General features: G+C 41.1%; 1 protein-coding gene across 1 annotated transcript in view; it reads left to right on the top strand.

Moving 5' to 3' along the window:
- The window catches only part of LOC137412108 (ubiquitin carboxyl-terminal hydrolase 47-like), a 54,814-nt gene extending 43,081 nt beyond the window's left edge, over positions 1-11,733 (top strand). The window contains exons 8-13 of the mRNA XM_078779532.1: positions 487-588; positions 1,210-1,362; positions 10,313-10,444; positions 10,566-10,645; positions 10,730-10,788; positions 10,956-11,733. Of these exons, the coding sequence (XP_078635658.1) occupies positions 487-588; positions 1,210-1,362; positions 10,313-10,444; positions 10,566-10,645; positions 10,730-10,788; positions 10,956-11,281 (852 nt within the window). The 3' untranslated portion in view covers positions 11,282-11,733. The remainder of the gene's footprint in view (positions 1-486; positions 589-1,209; positions 1,363-10,312; positions 10,445-10,565; positions 10,646-10,729; positions 10,789-10,955) is intronic.
- Positions 11,734-21,363: the final 9,630 nt, after the last annotated feature.

Below are 21,363 nucleotides of genomic sequence, written 5' to 3' on the forward strand. Positions count from 1 at the left end.
ATTTTTTTTATTAATAATTATGACATTATAGGTCACGTGGTATGGACGCCATCTTGGAAAAATTGAAAACCGTTACACCTCTTTTTCCAAAACCGCTCCATGGAAAAAATTGAAATGTGGCTAATTGTAAAGAACTCCACATGGGGAATAGGTTTTGTTCTTGACGACGTCATTGGTGTCATAATTATGACGTCATAATTTGACAGGGACAACGCTTAGTCTGATCAGTTTGAAATTTATTGAGTGTGATCTATGCAACAATTATATTGGAGAATATATAAATTTATGCTGTAATCACCGACGTGGTCTGGCAGCCATATTGGATCAAAGGAAAAAAAACCGTTCAAAAGCAAAAGAGTTTGTTCGCACCAAGTTGACTGCGCAGGGTAAGTATTCTATGAATACCATCCAGTTATCCATGTGAAATTATAGTTGGATAATGAATGTGATTGTGGATGAAAGTTTGCCTTACCATTATACCAACAGAATGAAGCCTTGGATTATTACCATCAGCAAAAAATATCAGAAGATCTAAAGAAGATTTTTCACAATTGTGACAATTGTGACAATGGGAATTCAGAACTAAAGGTATGGACACATCCTTCTTGCAAGATATTTTGTTGAAAGAGAAAATGGATGTGCCGCTTTGAGACAGAGTTACGAAAGACAGACAGAGGATTCTAACCCAAGCTAGACAGCTTAGAGGCGAGTATGCGTACATCGAGGCCATCCTGTCAGCCATTAGTAAATGATAGCATGTAATTTTGCATCATGCAGTGCTTGATCGGCATGAAGTTATGGAATCAATAAATGTACTGTATAACAGCCGGATCACCTCCAAACAGGGTCAGAACTTCAGAATGCCCTGGAATTCATTTTAGTAAGTTCATGCCAGAAAGTTTGAAATTTGATATTAAATTCAGACCACAGGTCAATCCGTCCCCAAATATATCTGCTGAATCCAATACTTCTCCACTCAAAGGGTTGACTGAAAAAAAAGGACAACTAAAACCACTGAGTCAGGTAGGCAAAATATATATGGAGAGAAGTAGCAGATTCCATACGAAGATGGCACAATAAATTTGCTATCACGGAAGTGAACATAACAAACTCTAGACTTTCTAAGTCTGAATTTATTTAAGCGGTGACATTAAGGAGAAACATTTGTACCAATGTAATAATATGTATCAAAATTATCTTCATTTTCAGAAATTTCAGGGGTTTTCAAAACTGCCAGAGATTCTGGTCATAGTTCTGGAGCAATTCTCATTTGATAGACAAACTTTACAGTGGAAAAAGGTCAGCGGTCACATGGACTGCCCATTTCATTTGAACATGGAGCCATATGTGAAAACAACTCAGGTTGGTGAGATTTCCTTTGTGTGTTTACTCCTTTAATGTATTAAGATTTCACCACACAATATGTGACTGGCTCTGGCAAAAGCAGACACTTGGGGGCAAAAATCAAAATTGAGATTTTGATATCATCTGATTCCCCATGCTTTTATCTTTCATTTGATATATACATTATGTTAATTGGATGGAAATTAACGAAGTTAAGGTATTTTAATGACAATTATATTTTCGTTTAAACAATGGAGATAACTAGAACGCCACTCAGTAGAGCGCATACTCCCGCCGTGGGTTTAGTTGGAATAATACGTTTTGTTTAACATCCCCTCTCCCCAAAACAATAAATGAAAAAGAAAGTAAGCCCTAACTGTCAGAGAATTTATTTTGATATATCTCGGAATTAGAGGAGAAAAACATCATTTAAGAATAAGAATAAAAGCTTTAATGCAGTAAAACAGAAAAAATCTTTCCCAAAAAAAATCCCCAAAAAAATTCCTGGATCCGGAATAATATCCTGAGCTTCACCAAAAACTAATCAATTCTTCCTTATCCCAAGGGCAATCATCCCACCAACTTTCATCCAAATGACCACCCACCCACCCACCCACCAACCCACCCACCAACTTCACCCACCAACTTTCATCCAAATCCGTTCAGAACTTTTCCAGATATCTTGTTCACAAACACACGAACACACACACACGGACACTAGTGAATGCATTACTCCCTGGCGGGAGTAATTAGGTTCACAGTTCACAATACAGTTCACACGCACAAAGAATGTGCACACGTAGAGCTTTTCATTCATACCAAACATGAATGTCAGGGATCTCCTTCGAATTACGATGTATGGCTCGTAGTAAAACATCGAAATTTCACGATCTTCGTGTCTTTTTGAGCACATTTTGAGTATGACATTTTAGATTCTTCGTCGAATTTCACACCTTTTCTGTTGTTTCTTGGAAAAATGTTTTGATGCATAATAATCTCGAGAAGTTACTCTTTCTATCCATATAGAAATCTCAATTTGGCCCCAGTGGTCATATTTTGACTCTCTTCGGCTTTTTCTTGCTAAGACAAATGCCGATAAGTCTCTGCTTTTGCCAGAGCGCATCACATATAGTATTGCGTACTCTTAATAATAATCGTCATAATTTTGGCAAACTAAGCATTTTACTTCACCTGTTATCTATCTATAATTCCAGTAATCTCTGTCTGTACATTTGTCTGTGACCGCTGTTTCTCGACAACCACGGGTCCGATATACTTTTAACTTGCCAGGTATATTGCTGGGGACCCGAGGATGTGCCTTTTCAAGGTTTCATATTAATCGGACAATTACTTACCGAGCTATGTCCAAAAAACGATTCAACCAATCAGAGAGCAGCGAACGATCGCGTGTGCCGGCGTTGCGAATGGACCAAACCATTCCATGTAAATAGAGGGGGGGGTTCTGTGGTCGTTGCGAATGGACGAAACCATTTCATGTAAATAGAGGGGGGGGATTGTCACTGTACTCGCAAGCCGTTCGCCGTTCGCTTTGGCGTTGCGAATGGACCAAACCATTTCATGTAAATAGAGGGGGGGGATATAATTTTAGATAGATATATAGTACGGGCATATATATAGTACGGGCATGCCCTAGTCTATCTATAATTCCAGTAATCTCTGTGTGTTTGTTTGTTTGTACGTTTGTACGTTTGTCTGTGACCGCTGTTTCTCGACAACCACGGGTCCGATATACTTTAAACTTGCCAGGTATATTGCTGGGGACCCGAGGATGTGCCTTTTCAAGGTTTCATATTAATCGGACAATTACTTACCGAGCTATGTCCAAAAAACGATTCAACCAATCAGAGAGCAGCGAGCTATCGCGTGTGCCGAACGTGGCGGACACACTCTGCCTCGGATGGCACATTTGAGAGCGTATTCATTTATTTCACGTTTGCAAACTATGTTGGCGCTATGTTGGCGTTAAACTATGTTTTAAAACTAATAAAAACCCCGGGGGGATTGTCACTGTACTCGCAAGCCGTTCGCCGTTCGCTTTGGCGTTGCGAATGGACCAAAACATTTCATGCACCAAACCATTTCATGTAAAGCGTTCGCCGTTCGCTTTGGCGTTGCGAATGGACCAAAACATTTCATGGACCAAACCATTTCATGTAAATAGAGGGGGGGATATAATTTTAGATATAGATATAGTACGGGCATGCCCTAGTTTATCACAAAGCAAGCATGATCCACGAATTATACAAAAACTACAATGACGCTCGTAGAGTGCATAATCTCGCCTCACACGTTCATTCTGAACAGAAATACCATCATTAACTGAACACGCTACTATTATGGCCCATATACCTGTATCATGCATGCACCTTATTATGTCACACAGTTTCTTGGCAATTGCTTTGCATGTCATAAATGTAATTATTCACTCACTTAGGGTTATAGATCAGATATATGAAGTTTCAGATTTTTAGGATAAGAATTTCAATTCAACCAATCATGGCTGGAATACCACATCACCGATGGCATCGTCATTTTTCACCCGATATACTCCATGACATATACGAAGTTTTATTTTTTTCGTTGAGTGGTTTTGGAGAAAATGATGTCCATTTTCTTCCTTGAATTCAATATGGCTGCCATTCCATGTGACGTATGATGTCAGTGTTATTAATAAATTATTATCCAAGGGGAGTCCCTCCCATGTTTAAAGTTTTGCATCGATTGGCCAAGCGGTGGCAGAGAAAACCATTTTTAAAGCGAAAATATATAGACACAGCTACAGACAGACAGACAGACAGACAGACAGACATCGGTGTTGCAATAGTCTAGCATCTCCTTTCCTGGCGAGACTAATAACTGATATGTATTAAGCTGATGAAGAAGAAGAAAAACTTTTGTTAAGTAGTCATGATAATGCTGTATCATCAAATTTCCTCTGTAATTTCTCCACCATCTTATTGTAATGGAGCATGTGTATGTATGTATGTATGTTTGTATGTATGTATGTTTATGAACAAAACGTCTTGTTCTTCTTCAAATATATATATATAAACACAAAAAACAAGGTCCGTGAAGCTGTGAGGGGTGATGGTGTGAAACCACGTGACTATATATCTATTATGTTCTGTTTGAACGTTGGTTGCATCTTGTCTATTAATTACGTACGTCTGTTAATTACGTACTGTTAGAATATACCTTTTGACCCTTTAGACTGCTGAGATCCCCCTAGACCTTTGAAGACCCTTTAAGTTTTCCCAAAACACTTAAGACCACAAAGATCACAAAAGATCCAAAAGACCCTAAAAGACCGGGAAGACCCCAAAAAAAACAAATACCCTTATAGACCCAGAAGACCACCCAAAAGACCCAGAGGACCCAAAAGACACAAAGACCCCAGAGACTATTAATGACCCCAAAGGCCCATAAGACGCATTAGACCCATTAGACCAACTTGGGCCCTTGACCATTTAGAGCTTTACATCACTTAGACCTTTTAAGATTACAAATAAATTACAAATAAATAATATCACCAATTTACAAATCAATTTGTACAAAAGAAATGTTTGTATCATGATTGGTGGAAGTCATCAGGTCAGGTCAGGTCAGGTATGGGAGCATGCGCCGGAGGAGCGCGTCGCCGCATCCACTTTCGGATGGTACTCCAGGGGCCTCCATCTGGCCATCCCCCAGGCCAATGCCTGGCCCATCCCTATCTCCTTGAGATACCGATCAACCTGGTGCAGCCACGAGGTATGCGGTCGGCCCGTTGGCCTCCTCCACTCACGAGGCTTCCTTGCTGAGAGTATCTGGCGAGCTGGATCAGCGTCCGGAAAACGAGCCACATTTCCATACAGCCGCAGCTGATGCTCACAGGGACCATACAGGTAACAAATCTCATCTGAGTCTCACTCAGCAACCGCTCGTTGGGCACAAAGTCCGACCTGGGATAGCCAAGGATTCATCCTCTCCAAGAGTGAGAACGTTCCAGGCACCCACCCGAAGGGACCGCCTCAGGTTAACTAAAGGAGACCGTCGTCTGGTGGACGACACCTCAGCACCACCCTGATACACATCTGCACAACCCAACCCAGGAAAGTTACCCCATGCTTTTCCTCCTATTATCAAAGAATGGGGGTCCCGAAAGCTTTGCCCCAATCCTGTCATCCGGTGAGCTGCCCTGTGAAGGAAATCCTGCACAGGAAATCATGACAACACAGAAACTCAAATTCAGTGAGGTCATTATCCTCAGTTAAAGCAAGCCCATGCCTCTGTGACGACGTGTGGTGAAGCGAGCGTTGCGAGCCGAGCCACGTTAGTTGTAGTAAATGAGGAAGGAAATAAATCTACTTTGGTTAAGTGACACATATAGTAAAACCTCCTTTAGCAGGATCTAATTGAGAGGAACAACTGTATGGCTAAGTGGATCTTCCTACTGGCTGATGTAGGTCTGAGGGTGAGGAATGGGTGTGGAATGGAGGTGGATGGGGTGAAAAGAGACAATGAGTTAAGACATGTGGGATTATCCACCATTCAAAGAGGACAAGGAGCACAACATCAGAAATTTAATCTCCAATTTGAAATCTTAAACAACCTTGCTCAAGTAATCTGGCACAACCTTCTCTCTCCCCTTGACCACCTATTGTTGACTGATCGTTTTGCAGAAACGTGGACCATCTCTTGATAACATCGTTGAGAAACGTTGCTTTATTCACATACAGCAATGGTTGATGTTCAGTTTGCATAACAGATTCTGTCCCAGACAGATGAAGCATAAATCACTTGGTGCCCCCACATAATAATAGCAAATGCTTCCTTCTCCATGGTTGAGTAGATTCATTTGATTCTTACTTGCAAAACTCACATGGAAGAGTAATATACACATATAGGGTTATGAAAATTAGTTATGGGTTAATTAGGGGTTAATTATTAATGATCTCATTATAAATGTTAGCATTATGTGTTTTGTAACCCCAGTTAGCAACGACGAGCATTAGCAAAGGTAATCGCTCCTCATTCCCTTCTATGATTAGCAAACTTAATCGCTCCTCATTCCCTTCTATGATTAGCAAACTTAATCGCTCCTCATTTCCTTCTATGATTAGCAAACTTAATCGCTCCTCATTTCCTTCTATGATTAGCAAACTTAATCGCTCCTCATTTCCTTCTATGATTAGCAAACTTAATCGCTCCTCATTTCCTTCGATGATTAGCAAACTTAATCGCTCCTCATTTCCTTCTATGATTAGCAAACTTAATCGCTCCTCATTTCCTTCTATGATTAGCAAACTTAATCGCTCCTCATTCCCTTCTATGATGAGCAAACTTAATCCCTCCTCATTTCCTTCTATGATTAGCAAGCTTAATCGCTCCTCATTCCCTTCTATGATTAGCAAACTTAATCGCTCCTCATTTCCTTCTATGATTAGCAAACTTAATCGCTCCTCATTTCCTTCTATGATTAGCAAACTTAATCGCTCCTCATTCCCTTCTATGATTAGCAAACTTAATCGCTCCTCATTCCCTTCTATGATTAGCAAACTTAATCGCTCCTCATTTCCTTCTATGATTAGCAAACTTAATCGCTCCTCATTTCCTTCTATGATTAGCAAACTTAATCGCTCCTCATTTCCTTCTATGATTAGCAAACTTAATCGCTCCTCATTTCCTTCTATGATTAGCAAACTTAATCGCTCCTCATTCCCTTCTATGATGAGCAAACTTAATCGCTCTCCATTGTCCGTTCTCATCTCCTCCTCCACACCCATGTGAAAATGGCTGTTCCATGATGAGCACCAAACATTTCGCACCACATATTTCACGTGTGTTAACCGCACATGTTCAGATGAGATGGTGGCAACACATGAGCCACTTTGTCACTGTGGGAGTGCCTGTGTGACCCTCACGAGGCAGCCGTAAGTCACACTCCAGGAGATCGGGGGGGGGGGGGTGGGGGGGGTGGGGGACTTTTGCTACATAAATTAGCCACACTCAGAAACACAAGTGAAGCGACAGGGAGAAAGCAGTGAAGTAACAGAGGAGTTGGAGCTGCTGTAGTTGTTAGTGGCTTTATGCCTCGCAACAGATTGAGGAAAGTTTGAGATTCGGGAGGAGTAAGGGCGAGCCAGTGCACAGCCGCCCACGGTTCCCAGATCGAGTCGGTACCCAAAGCATCCCGCAGAGATGCAGGAGAGCCTGACCCACATGAGCACACTGCGCCCACCCACACCTCTCCTCCTCCCCTCAACAGATAGGGAAACCTCCAAAGAAACCTATACCTCAACCATCTTGTCTTATTCTTTTGTCTGTCTTGTGTTCCTGAACGAGTCTGTGTACGATACATTTAGTTGAAGGTTTAGGTGTGGAAACTGTTTGTGTTTAGTTAAGCACATATGTGCAGATCCCAACATAAACCAAATAAATTAATCCCAACTGCACCGCATCGTTTAGCTTTGAACCACACCCTAGCCTAGCACTCTCATTCTATCAGCGGTTGGAAAATGTCATAATTAAAGCCCTTGCCACCTACAGTTTGATTCTTCCTGTTTTCCTCTTCTTCCAAGAAAGTACAGAGACCTCCAAGGAGTATCATTGCACTCAAGGTCATTCTTCTTTTTCATTCTACAATCTCAGTGTCATTCTCCAGATATTGGTACTGGGCCGCCGTGGCCAAAAATATTGGCACCCTTGCACTTTTTTCAAATAAGTCACAATTTTCTCTTAAATAAGTTGAAATTGCCAAAAATATTTGGCCTCCACAATTTTTTATTTCACTGTTAATATTACACAAGCTTTGTTTTTGATTCAGAACTTAATATATCCTTTTATATCAGAATATAAAAAGAAATGGCATTAACAAAATTATTGACACCCTCAACTTAATATTCGGTAGCACAATTGGACAAAATAACTACAATCAAGCACTTCCTATAGCCATGAATGAGCTTCCTACACCTCTCTACTAGCAGTTTGGTCCACTCTTCTTGTGCAAACTGCTCCAGTTCTCCCAGATTTGAAAGGTGCCTTCTCCCTGCTGTTTTCAGATCTTCCCACAGGTGTTCAATGTGATTTAGATCTGGACTCATTGCTGGCCACTTCAGAACAGTCCAGCATTTTGTCTTGAACCATTCCTGAGTGCTTTTTGAAGTGTGTTTGGGTCATTGTCCTGCTGCAAGACCCATGACCTTTGACGGAGACCCAGCTTTCTGACACTGGGTTTAACATTGTGCTCCAAAATGCCATGGTAATCTCCTGATTCCATGATGCCATGCACACATTCAAGGAACCCAGTGCCAGAGGCAGCACAGCAACCCCAAAACATCACTGAACCTCATCCATGTTTGACTGTAGGGAGGGTGTTCTTTTCTTTGAAGGCTTCCTTTTGTTTTCTGTAAACATAGAGATGATGTGCTTTACCAAAAAGCTCTAATTTGGTCTCATCTGTCACAAGGACATTCTCCCAGAAGGATTTTGGCTTGTTCAGTTGTGTTTTGGCAAACTCTAGTCGGGCTTTCTGATGTCTCTCTCAGCAGTACGGTCCTCCTGGGTCTCCTACCATAGAACCCCCTTTCATTGAGTTGGTGATGGATGGTGTGAGTTGAAACTGTCTTACCTTGTGTCTGAAGGTCAGCTTGAATCTGTTTGGCAGTTGATTTGGCAGAACAATCCTTCGCTGCAATCTTCGATCACGTTTTCTCTTGCGGCCACATCCAGGTAGCTTGGCTACAGTGCCATGGGCCTTAAACTTCCTGATAACATTGCGTATGGTGGACACAGGAACATCAAGGTCTCTGGAGATGGACTTGTACCCTTGAGATTGTCCATGCTTGGCTACAATCTTGTGTCTGACTTCCTCAGACAATACTCTGGTTTTCTTTCTTTTCTCCATGCTCATTGCGGTACATACAGTGACACAAAACAGCAGAATGACTCCTTTTCTCTATTCAAACTGGTTGAATGAGGGATTTTATATTGCAGGCACCTGGAACTCACCACAGGTGAGTTCAATTCCAAAGTAAAGGAGAATCACCTGCTTGAAATCTAATTATTTCTCACAACTTCTAAAAGGTGCCAATAATATTATCCAGGCCATTTTAGGATTTCTGTCTGGAATAAGCTAAGATTTAGTGATTTTTTTCCAGCTCTTTTTTGTTTTGTTCCACTGCAAACCAAAGAAATACATTTGTGGATACCAAAATATATTTTAATTTCAGCAATTTTCTGGAAGAAATGGTGCATTTTTTTTTTTTTAAGTGCAAGGGTGCCAATATTTTTGGCCATGACTATGTTATATATACCAAAAATAACATTTCCGAGCTCGCTCCCACTTGTAGAATTGTAGGTACTCTGTTAAAATATGGATAAGCTAAGGAAAATTTGCTTGGCTTTCTTTGTTCCAATACTATTCCATTTTTGTTTTGATTTGATTAGTGAGTTCATATAGTTATAATATAGACAAATAGACATCTATTATTGTATTCAGGCATTGTACTGTGATCTGATATCCATGTTTGCATTTAGCTTGCTATTCAGTTCAAAAGAGTTTGTGTCGATTATCGAAGCCGTCCAATCAGTTCGATGATCATTGAGGGGCATGGTGCCCACCTTAGAGGAATTATTTCATTCCTTCCTACAGGGTGTGGCTTGACCTTCTGAATGACACTTGGTCTGCCCCCAACTCCCTATCAGGTGACAATGGTTCTTTTATCATAAATAAATACTATACCTGGACTGTGCAAGTATATTATGCACCTTAAGTCATGTTGGACTATGCTCGTCTTCTGTGTTCTGGTTGGTGTTGGACACAAATTTGGACAAATCTTGTGTTAGAGAGGCCAAAATACTGTTGTATTTACTTGTGTTACATTTTAATATGGGAAGTGGCTTTTGCAGAGCCAATGAGAATATGCCACATTTTCAAGAATATTCATTGCAAGCTTTTCATCCTCAGGCTCTTTGGGATTATGAGCTTTATGCTGTAATTGCACATTCAGGCAGTGCACATAAAGGCAAGTACTTGCTGTATATCAAAGTCGATGGTGACGACTTCTGGTTTGAACTTGGCGATGGTCACCTTAAGTCTGTACGTGAGCTCCACCAGATTTCAACATGTTTTGAACACACACGATTTCTTATCAATTGTCTGATTTCACTGAAAAAAAAAGATCATATTTGTTGCATATATTCCTCTTTTTGAGATGTAGGTGAGTCGCAAAGAGTTGTCGTTGTGTTGCGGAGGCGATAAAGGATTCGTGGAGGATGAACTTTGGGGTGGCTTTGCAAGGCAAGTGCATTAATTTTTGGAGGATGAACGATGCTGAAGACATGTATGTATTTTGTCACTTAGAATCTTTCCTTTCTGTTGCAGGCTTTTCCCTTGTCCTTGCATGCTCATGTACCGGCGAGTCCACGAAGGGACCAACAAGGGTAAACATAATTGAGGGTGTGAACCGACTCATGGATCTTATCATTTTCTTTGGGATTTTTGGATGTTTTTTATTGTGGTTTGTGAATAGTTGAAAAAAAGTTTCCAATATGGTGCTTTTTTTTGGTCATTACATTTTATTTAACATTTTGTATTGTTTTGCTTCAAGAGGGGAAGATGTTCTACACCTCGGAGAACCTGTGGGAGTTTATGAAAGAGATGGGCTTCAAAGAAGCTGAAGGAATGAAATGTGGGAAGACGTGTACCAGGCAAGCTCTTGGAGACTACGCCAAACTGCTGCGTTTTTTTCTTGGTAGTTTGGTACTCCACAGGATATTTAAAGAACCTATTATGGTTGGTCAAGGGAGTCGTGAGACTATTTCCCGGTATCTAGCAGGAAAACTTGTCCCTTTCTTCTTCAGGAGGTTAAAGCAAGGCTGCCATTTTTGTGTTGTCATCCTTCCTGGTTTGTTTTGTCTGCTACATCGATGGTAATTTCCCCTCGGGTGTGCCTGGTAGGGTGATAATGATTGACTCGGTACGGGAATGAAATTAAACAAAGCAATGTTTCATTTTTGTATAGATATTGTTTTCCAAGTTTGATTGGAATTGCAAAGAAATCCGATGAAGTGGACATTCTGTGATTTATGATGGGTAAGGCTCCCATTCACAATGCCAATCATAAAACTTCATGATTTGGGTGACTTGACAACAAAGGGTGTCAGTTCACTTGGCCATTGCTTTATCATTAGGTTTCCTCAAAACCTTAATTCTATGAATACTAGTGAAAATCCAATCAAAAATGGCGGGTTGAAACCGTTTATTCGATGGTGCAGCCTTGTGAGCATGCCAAAGTCTGAAGCCTGGGCCTACTGTCAGGTGTGCTTATATCTTCTTTATTTATTTGACATCATACAGAGATGTAAATAAACACTTGTTTTACTCTGCGTGCGTTGCACATCACGTGCAGTGAATTTCACCTTCCCGTGCCTTGTATTTTTTTTTTAACGCTTCTATACACCGCCCTTGAGGCTCGGTTTGCAAGCCACCGTCTACAATTCCAGTAGAAGAAACATAATTACTCGTTTATGGAAAATGTTTTTCGAATTTGTTTTATCCTCAAAAATAGACGGTAGTGAACACGTATTAGTGTTAAAAAATTGGCCTTTAAAACCTACCCATATGAAGGGGGACAGACATCTGTACAAACACACAAACACCCTTACATTGACACACTGACAATTGACATCTGACTGACATCAACACTGACATTTGCATTGACACACACTGACACACTGACATTGTGTTTTATATGGTAGATTCATAAATACCTGCTTTGTATTATTTGATATCACAGAGCTTAAAACTGTTGAGTTAACGTATCGACATTTTCTGACAAGAACAGGGCATAGCACTTGCTGCTGTTTCACTCAAACCATTCTTGGACCTTGTGAGCTTATGTTACTTGTTTTTCATGAACTGCAAGTGCAATGTCGTCAACAAACTTTTGAAGCCACTTGTTGAAATTGATCCATTCCCCTTTTCTCAAAATTGTAAAAACTGCTTCCTTATCTCCATTCAATGGTACTTTTATTAACAGTCCGTGGAGTTCATGGAATGCTGTCAATTCATATACTGTGAAAACTCAACATTACAAAATCCATAGTACTGTATGTCTATAATTCAGGAAGTCAGAAAACATCACCTTGCTTATCCCAACCAGTCTCATTCATCAAAATACTGGCGGTGCCATATCAAGTCTATCACTGGTGTATACTTCCCCTCCATTCCTTCACCTAAAATGGCTTCACCACAGATTCTACTTGACAAGGTAACATGTTTCTCTGAGTGTTAGCCTCAAAATATAGTGTACCCCACCCATCTCGTTCTGTCCCTACCTTATGCCATCATGCCCACTGCCTACTGGACTCTGTTTCTACTTCACCCAAGAAGGTAGAGAAAGTCCTCAAATTTCCATCTGTGTCAGGCCCATATAGGCTCGTATCTTGTTTTGCTGCCTTTGCACCAGATTTGTCTGCACTCATCATTCTGTTCTTCATAAATTTGACCACCCCCATCTGCCTGGACCATAGCGAAATCACTTACATTCACAAGAAGGGTACAAAAATAAATCCTCTCAAATACAGGCAAGGAGGCATGCTTCCAATTACTGTACAAGCAAAGGCATAGAATCCATCATGGCAAACAATGTGTTACGGATTCGTCACTTCCGTTGTGGTGGCTTGCATCCAATGTAAATATTTCTGATTCCATGTACTATTATTGTGTTCAAAAGGTTTATTGTTCATGAACTGTTGTCAAAAGGTAAAAAAAAGTTAATGTTAAAAGGAAACAGGAAACCGGATCGGGAACCGGACGAGGAAGAAGAGGAAGAGGAAAGGAAGAGGGCGGAGCAAGTCGAGTCGGACAAGAAAGCCGAGTTGCTCCGAGTTCTGAAACGAACGTTGGCGAGCTAGAGTCACTTGCGAACTTTCGGGTTTCCGGGATAGGAAATTCCTGTGACATAGTTGTCATCGCTGTTATCGATCAACCTGCGGGTCAGGTTTTGGGCGTTGGATTCCGAGGAGAATTAGCGCCGGGCCGGTACGTCTCAAGAGCGGGTCGTCGGCCATTTTGACTCGCGCAGGACTTGTGCTTCCCTCGCGGTTTCGTTTCTTTTCGAACATTTTCACCGCATTCAGATGTCGATCTGGGGCGTGTGTGTGACGTGGCTTTTTGAAGGCGAAATCGTCCATACCCGAGGGTGTGATCTCTCAATCGCCTGTAGGGCGCCTTTGGATTTCCCAGTCGCCTTGAGGGCGCCTTTGTACAGCTTCGGCTGTGTGACTGTTCTTGCCATCCGCACGGGATTCTGGTTTCGATTGGACCTCGTTCTAGCGATCGCTGGAGCGAATCAACTGTGGCTTGAAGCCGGGAATAAGAGACATTGGGGATGTTCTGGTTTCACTCACTTGGAGCACAGTGAGTTATATATTATAACACTGATGGTACCATCATAGAATATTGATTGTACTTTAACTTTTGATTCATATTATTGTTGTATGGTTATTCTTGTGTGATCGTAATACAATATTTGTTTGTGAGTAACAATTGGTGTGGCTTCACCATTGATCTTTGACATACAGTATAACACATTTTTCTGCCGTGACTCCTTTCGGGGCTCGGAGGTACACCGTGACCAGGGGGTCGGGGAGGAGCACGTAACAAATGGCATAGTTCCTTTTTACAAACAGCCAAATCTCTCTGACCAGTAGTTGAGATCACATCCTCCTCATGAAACTATGGACAAGCTTCTGCCTCTTTCTCAGCAATTAAGGCCTGAAATCTCAATTAAGAGAGCTGCAGGACCATCTCCCTTGACATATATTTGGCATTCAACACCGTTTAGTATCCTGCTCTGCCTGGCACGCTCACTGCCTGTGGTATACAAGGCAGCTTTCATACTCAAACTTTCTCCCTTTAGCCACTTCCTCCACGAATGCCATCAACATGCTTCTATCTCCAGGAGAAGATAAAGATTATATTAAAAAAAAAAACCTGGAAGTTTTGCTCTATTGAAGCAGTCTTATACACCAACTACCCTTATAGAATCAGTCCAAGTACTGTAAAACGTGAGGTTCTTGGAAGTGATAAGGCGATTTGTGGTCTACTGTGTTCAAGTGTATAATTAAATTCAAACAAGAAAGAGCAATCATAGATTGCAGACCCTCACCAGGATGTGTATTTAGTGGTTTTTGAGGCTTTTTTTTGTGAAAACAAATATGGCGCCTGAACCACATGACCGATGACATTATTATTTTTTCTCCACCAATTTATCCCAAGATGATGCTCAATAAATTTCATCTTGATTGGATTAAGTTTTGTACTTGTCGAATTATGACATCACAATGGAGGCACCTATGACATCATCATTAACATGTTATTCCCCAGAGTTCTTTACAATGAGCCATGTCTCGATGTTTTTCTGTGCAGTGCTTTCGGCGATATAGAGGTGCAAAGTTTTTTTTATTCAAGATGGCGCCCATACCAAGTGGCCTATGACGTCATAATTATCATTAAAAAATTCTACAGGAGGAGGTGCACCTATGGTGAAAATTTCCTGTCAATCAGATCAACATTTGCAGAGAAAATCATATTTATTATGTGCGGACAAACAGACAGACAAACAAACGGACTCAAATGCAATACCCTCTCCTCTGGTGATGGTAATAAAATTAAGATTGTAAAAGTCGTACAAATAAATTAATTCCGTGTTTTACCACCGTTTCCCCAGTGTCTGACACCACCCTATCTCACACATTACATTAGTTATTCATGACTGTTGCATGTGTCCTTTATGACGTCCTTAAAAACAGCATTTCTGTTTTGGATTTTGGACTCATTTTGGACTTTTGGACTTTTTTGGACACCCCATTTTGGACTCAAACTCAAATTCCTGTTTGGAAGGATTTTCAATTTTGTTTGAATTCCAGGCAGGCAGACAGAGTAAAATAATGATCTCACTCCTCCCTGCGCATGTGCGATCTGCAAATAGGAATGAATTCAGAGACGGTGTACTGTTCAACGGCATATTTGTCTTCCGATTACTGTTCAAAATGTAACATTCAATTTAAGTAAGTTGTTTGTCGATCATAAACGATCATAAACTGATAAGACGGACAGACAAAGGGACATCAATCAATAATTGCTTAACCCCGCTTTTCACTAATGATGCTAAGTTGACGTACTTTAATGTGCTTCTGCAGTTTTAAAAGTACAATTCTCAGCAGCTGTAAGAATATTGTACCCTTCAGAATGAAATCTTTGTTCTGTTTTTACATGTTTGATCATCTGCAAAATGTTTTTTGTCAGTTATTTTGCCTAATAAACCAAAATGTTTCCCCAAATATTCATGCAAATCCTTTTCTTATACGTTTTCATGTTTCAACTAGAACAACACTCTTCGACGTCACAACGTCGACTGATATGCCCTTCACCCACATTGTTACATCATTATAAGACTTGTACCAAGTTTGATTTAAATCCATTCAGCAAGATGTTATCTCATTTTTATCACATTTTAAAGTTATCACATTTTTACCTGACATGGCCTCTGACCTTTCACCTCTTGATGCCATAATCCAATCAGTTCATCTTTACATCATATATACTTGTTCCAAATTTGCTCAAAATCCCATCACTTGTTCGCAAGTTGGTGTGGCAACATAATTTTTACTTAGCACGACATCTGACCTATGGCCTTGGACCTTGTGACCCCAAAATCGAATCAGTTCATCTTTACCTCATTATACATACCTGCACCAAGTTTGACTAAGATCCCTTCAGCCGTTCTTAAGTTATCCCAGTAACGAAGTAATTGTAACTTAACATGACCTCTGATCTTTGAGCTCTTGACCGAACAGTTGAATCAGCTTATCCTTTGATCATAATATATAATTATACCAAAATATGGTGAAAATCCCACGACTGGTTCACAAATGAACTCGGTAACATAATTTTTACCTGACGGGACGGGACGTCAGACATTTGACCTTTGACCTCTTAACCCCAAAATCGAATCGGTTAATCTTCACATCATTATACATACCTGCACCAAGTTTGAATTTGATCCCTTCAGCCATTAAGTTATAGACCTATTACAGACTTTGACCTTTGACCTCGACCCCTAAATCAAATAGTTCATCTTTGCATCATAATACATATTTGTACCAATTTTGGTAAGAATCCCATCACTGGTTCACAAGTATCACGGTGACAGGATTTTTACCTAACATGACCTTTGTCCTTTGACCTCGTGACCCCAAAATCTAATAAGTTCATCTATACCTCATTATACATACCTGTACAAAGTTTGACTAAGATCCCTTTACTTCAGCTGTTCTCAAATTATCGTGGTAACAAAAAACTATCATGGACGGACGGACGGACAGCCGGACGGACAACCTGAAAACATAATGCCTCCGGCGACTTCGGAGGCATGAAAAATATTTTGTTGATTCTGGTCGTCCAAAAATATTTGGACAACATATGAATGATGTGGGATTTCATATTTTAGTATTTTAGTTTTTTTTTTGTTTGTTTGTTTTTTAGATCGAGTATTATAAGCCTGGTGTTGGCTTAGCGGTTAGGGTGCTGGCTTGGGATCCTAGGATCCTGGGTTTGAATCCCGGTCAATCACTGAATTAACACCAGGGGGGTTGACTCGGCCTGCCATCCTTCCGAGGTTGGAACAATTGAGTACCAGTTCACTGGTAATTCCCTGTGTTGCAAGAGACGACCAACAGTGTTGGCGGCAGGAAGAGCATCCGGCCATAAATAGTCAGGTGACTGTCGGTGAGATTTCTTCTGCTGTTTTGCTTTGTGCTTTGTGTGGTTTAATGGTTTTGAAAAGCTTGGTTTGTTCTTCACGGCCAACAATGATGTCATCCGTGATTGAACGGAGGCTGGGGCCTGGATCAGGTTGCGATGAATCACTGCCATCAGTAAATACTGAGGAGAGAACTGCCTGTTCAAAATGTTCACCTTATGCTTTGGATTGCAGTGAAGAATATTTCCCTCCTTCAGTAGCACAACTCCCATTTGATCAGTGTTTAGATTTCACCAGCACTACCCAACTTCTTATTGCCATCTGGGCCACCACTGGTGATGTCAGACAGGTATTTGTTATGGGTATGAGGTATTTGTTATAGGTATGAGGTATTTGTCAAATCAACATTGGCTGAATCTAGATGCGTTGGCTTTGGAAGGTATGTTGTGTTCAACGAATTTTTTCAGTTCAGTCTGTATTTGAATAGCCAAAACCACCACTGGTGTTGTGGTGAAGTGACCGTCGACAAATTGATCTGCCCATGCTTTGGCTTCAGACCGAATGCTCACTAGGTTGGCTTGTTTCCAAAGAAGGATTTTACGGTGAGGTGGGTTCTGCCGATAGACCGATCCGACGGAGGGTTCAATGGACGAGCGCCCTCTATAGACGCCACCATAGCTGGGGGGCGACCGCTTCATTCGGCTTGTAGTCCATGGGCTGGACCCCAGATTATAGCCCCAGAGGTACCAACCAGAGGTACCAGATAAAAAATATACTTTTATTAAAGGTTATTATCTGTCCAAGGCAATAATATGTGCTTTGATGTCTTTACTTTGCCTGAAGTTGTTCCATATATGAGATCTTGAGCGAATGACCACACCAATCTCTGAACACGAGTTGTGCTACTTGAGCTCTTTGTTTCACCAGTTAACAATTTTGTTCAAAACCCTTTGAGTGATGATGGGATGTCCACATAGTTGTCATCTAGTTCATTTGAGCAAGGTGGCCAAGGCTGTTCATTTTTGGCTTCCTTTATTTCATTCCGCAAATGTAAAGCTGCTTTAGAGAGCCATGCCTCAATATCCTGATCATGCTTTGAGTACATGTCAAGTTTCTCCTTCATGATCATATCATGAATTCCATGAAAATCGTCACCCACGTGTAAAAAATTAAATCCATTAATTTATACTCCTTGTGCTGATTTTATTGTGCCATATATCTCGTAGGTTTTGGTTATAAACAAAAAGAAACGCTAACTTTTAATTTCGTTTCGTATCAAGGATATTTGGCTTGGCTAACCCCCGCTTTTGGATATTTGGCTATTTAATTTGGCTAACCCCTGCTCTAGTAGGGAAAATGGCCTTTAAAATGCATGTTGTGTGTTGTTGTGTATCAAGGAGATAACTTGGCCTAGTGGTCAGAGTAGCTTAATAATAACCGTTACATGTTCAATGATGAAATTAAAATAAATTTGTTAATTTGTTTAATTGCTTATTATTTGTTCCTCCATCCGAGTTCTGTATATCCACAACTTTCTCTACTAAGATTTCCAATCCTATTTTGGATACTTTGTCATTTCAGCTGTGTTAACATGTCACTGTAAGCGCACTTGTGATTCCGTCACATTACCTGGTCTGCCACCTATAGTTTGCAGTTTCTGCATTGCATTACCAATAAGACTGCGATAGGAAAGCAGTACTATTGTTGACGTCCGATTTTTTTTTTCTAGACCTTGTGTTCACTAACAGAGCAGAGTTTTTATATCAAATCTCATTAGTCTGTTTACCATGTCCACATAGTGTGATTCCGTCACAAGACTATTCTGGGTAACAAATTTTGTTAACCGGGGTAAGCCTCACTGAAAGTAGTACTCATCTGTAGCCATGTGACAGTTCTGGTTCAATACATATAATTGAATTCTCTCTGCTCTTCTTAGCATTCAAGATAATTACCTTATATGTTCAAAATTAGAGTGCACATGGTGATTCCGTCACGATGGAATTCATGATATGTTCTTCTGCTAATTTTTGGAAGGGAGCTCGGAAGGGGGCTCGGCATGGCGTAGCATAGGGTACGCGGTTGCAAACAAATTAGGTTTGGTGCAGGTGGAAGTGGAAACCGGGTACCACCAGGTGCCAGGTGTCCTCAGGGCGGCATGGCCGTGCGCCTTTGGTGCCCGGCGATATCGCCGAAAACGGGGTTTGTATCGTGTGCCTTCAGGTGCCAGGTGTCCACGACTGCTCCACACGGAAAGAGAAACACTTGAGAACGATTATCACGGACACTTTTCATGTACGATCGCGATGATAGTTGTGCTTGCACAGACAGCTGGAGTTAAGTTTGGATCAGGACGCCCCCAGTAATGGCGGACGCAAGAGCGCCGCCTATCGGCGAGGGGGCCCGATCGTACTTATCGGATCAGTCTATACGCTTGGGCACTCGTCTGACAAAATACAACATCATGGTCACTAAGGCCAGGCATGCCGACACATTGTTTGATCAGGGAAGGGCGATTCGTTGTGATAACGTCCAAGATGGTGTCTCTCCTCATGGGAAAGGTCACAATCTGCTCAAGTCCTGTGCAGGCCTGATGGTGCAGACAGGAGTCACTGATGTTCTGTCTATATTGGTGAGCGATGATCTGCTCTGTCCACCAGCTGATGTCAGGTAAATTCATGTCTCCCTCAATCCATAAAGCTGCACGTTGGTTTGAGTGACACAGATCCCTAATGGTTTGATTGAGGTTGTCCATATAGTTTAGGTCACTACTAGGTGGTCGATACATGTAACCAATTATAATATTGTGGTTACCATTCATCACTTTAGCTGCTATGAACTCAAGATTCAGTATCAGTTCCTATCTGTTGACTGGTAAGACTGGTATTAATACCCAGTAAGACAGCGCCGTAGCCATCTTTCCTGTCCTTTCTATCGAGACTATATACAACAACAACAGGCATTTTAAGGCCATTTTCCCTGCTGGAGCAGGGGTTAGCCTTGCAGTCCCCATGACAATCTTCTCCATTTTGCCCTATTTTCTGCATCTCCCCTTATTAACCCCCTTGCCCGCATTTCTTCTTCCACCACCTTTAGCCAAGTCTTTCTCGGTCTTCCCCATCTTCTACTTCCTTCTACATTCATTTCCATCACTCTTCTCAACCAGTCACTTTCATCCTTCCTCAACACATGACCAAACCATCTCAACCTGTTTCTCTTCACAGCATCCATCACAGGCTCTATTCCCCTCATCTTTCGCAATTCATCATTTGTCTTCCTCTCTCTCAACGATACTCCACACATCCACCGAACCATTCGCATTTCCACAATTTCCAGCCTTCGTTGCTGCTCTACGTTCATTACCCATGTCTCGCTCCCATAAATCATAACACTTCTCACACATGCAGCATACACCTTTCCCTTCAGCTTCAACGACACTCCCCTCCTTGCTTCACGCCACTCAGTTCCCGAAACTTCTTCCATGCACATCTCACTCTAGCAACCGTTGCCGATTCTGATCCACCTTCTCCATTCAGCATGTCTCCTAGGTAGCAAGATGTTTTCACACCTTCCAACTTCACACTGTCTTCAAGATCCACTCCAAGTTTCCAAGAGACTATATCCTGGAGGAAAGATTGTCCCTCTTCCTATACCTGGCTTCAACCACACCTCACATCCAATGATGATGCAGAGTTTGGTTGTTTCAATTAAACTCCAAAACACCTTCCATTTGGAATAAATTCTCTGAATGTTGATGATCAGGGTGCGCTAGTTTGATGCACTAACTCGTGGATGTAGTTTAGATGGTGATGAATCGGCTAGTGGTGAAACTGGGAGGTTAGTACTTGCAGTGGGGCAGATATGTGCAGATTTTTGCCTAAATTGTTCACTTTCTGTTAAAAGCACCAAATTTTCAGGAATGTTAGAACCAGTTGTTTTGGTAAATATCTGATATAGTGCCATCTCAAAATTTCCTGTTAAATCGAGTTTTTGGGCGATTTTCAAAATGGCCGCCAACTTGACCGGAAGTGAGACTTGATATCACCGGAAGTGCTTTAGAAATAGCGTATATAGCTTTAAAACATGATAAAAATTATTTATTATATGTTTGTCGAGACATTTATGTTGCATAGTATAGTCAAATGTCGAAAATGTGCTTAAATAGCGTTTTTTATTAGAAAACCGGAAGTAAACCGCATCCAGAATTCCCCTGTTACCGTTTACCCATAATAATTTGCATTCAAAGGAATTT

Source organism: Myxine glutinosa, chromosome 1 (assembly GCF_964187855.1).
Source record: "Myxine glutinosa chromosome 1, kmMyxGlut1.1, whole genome shotgun sequence".
Taxonomy (NCBI): domain Eukaryota; kingdom Metazoa; phylum Chordata; class Myxini; order Myxiniformes; family Myxinidae; genus Myxine; species Myxine glutinosa.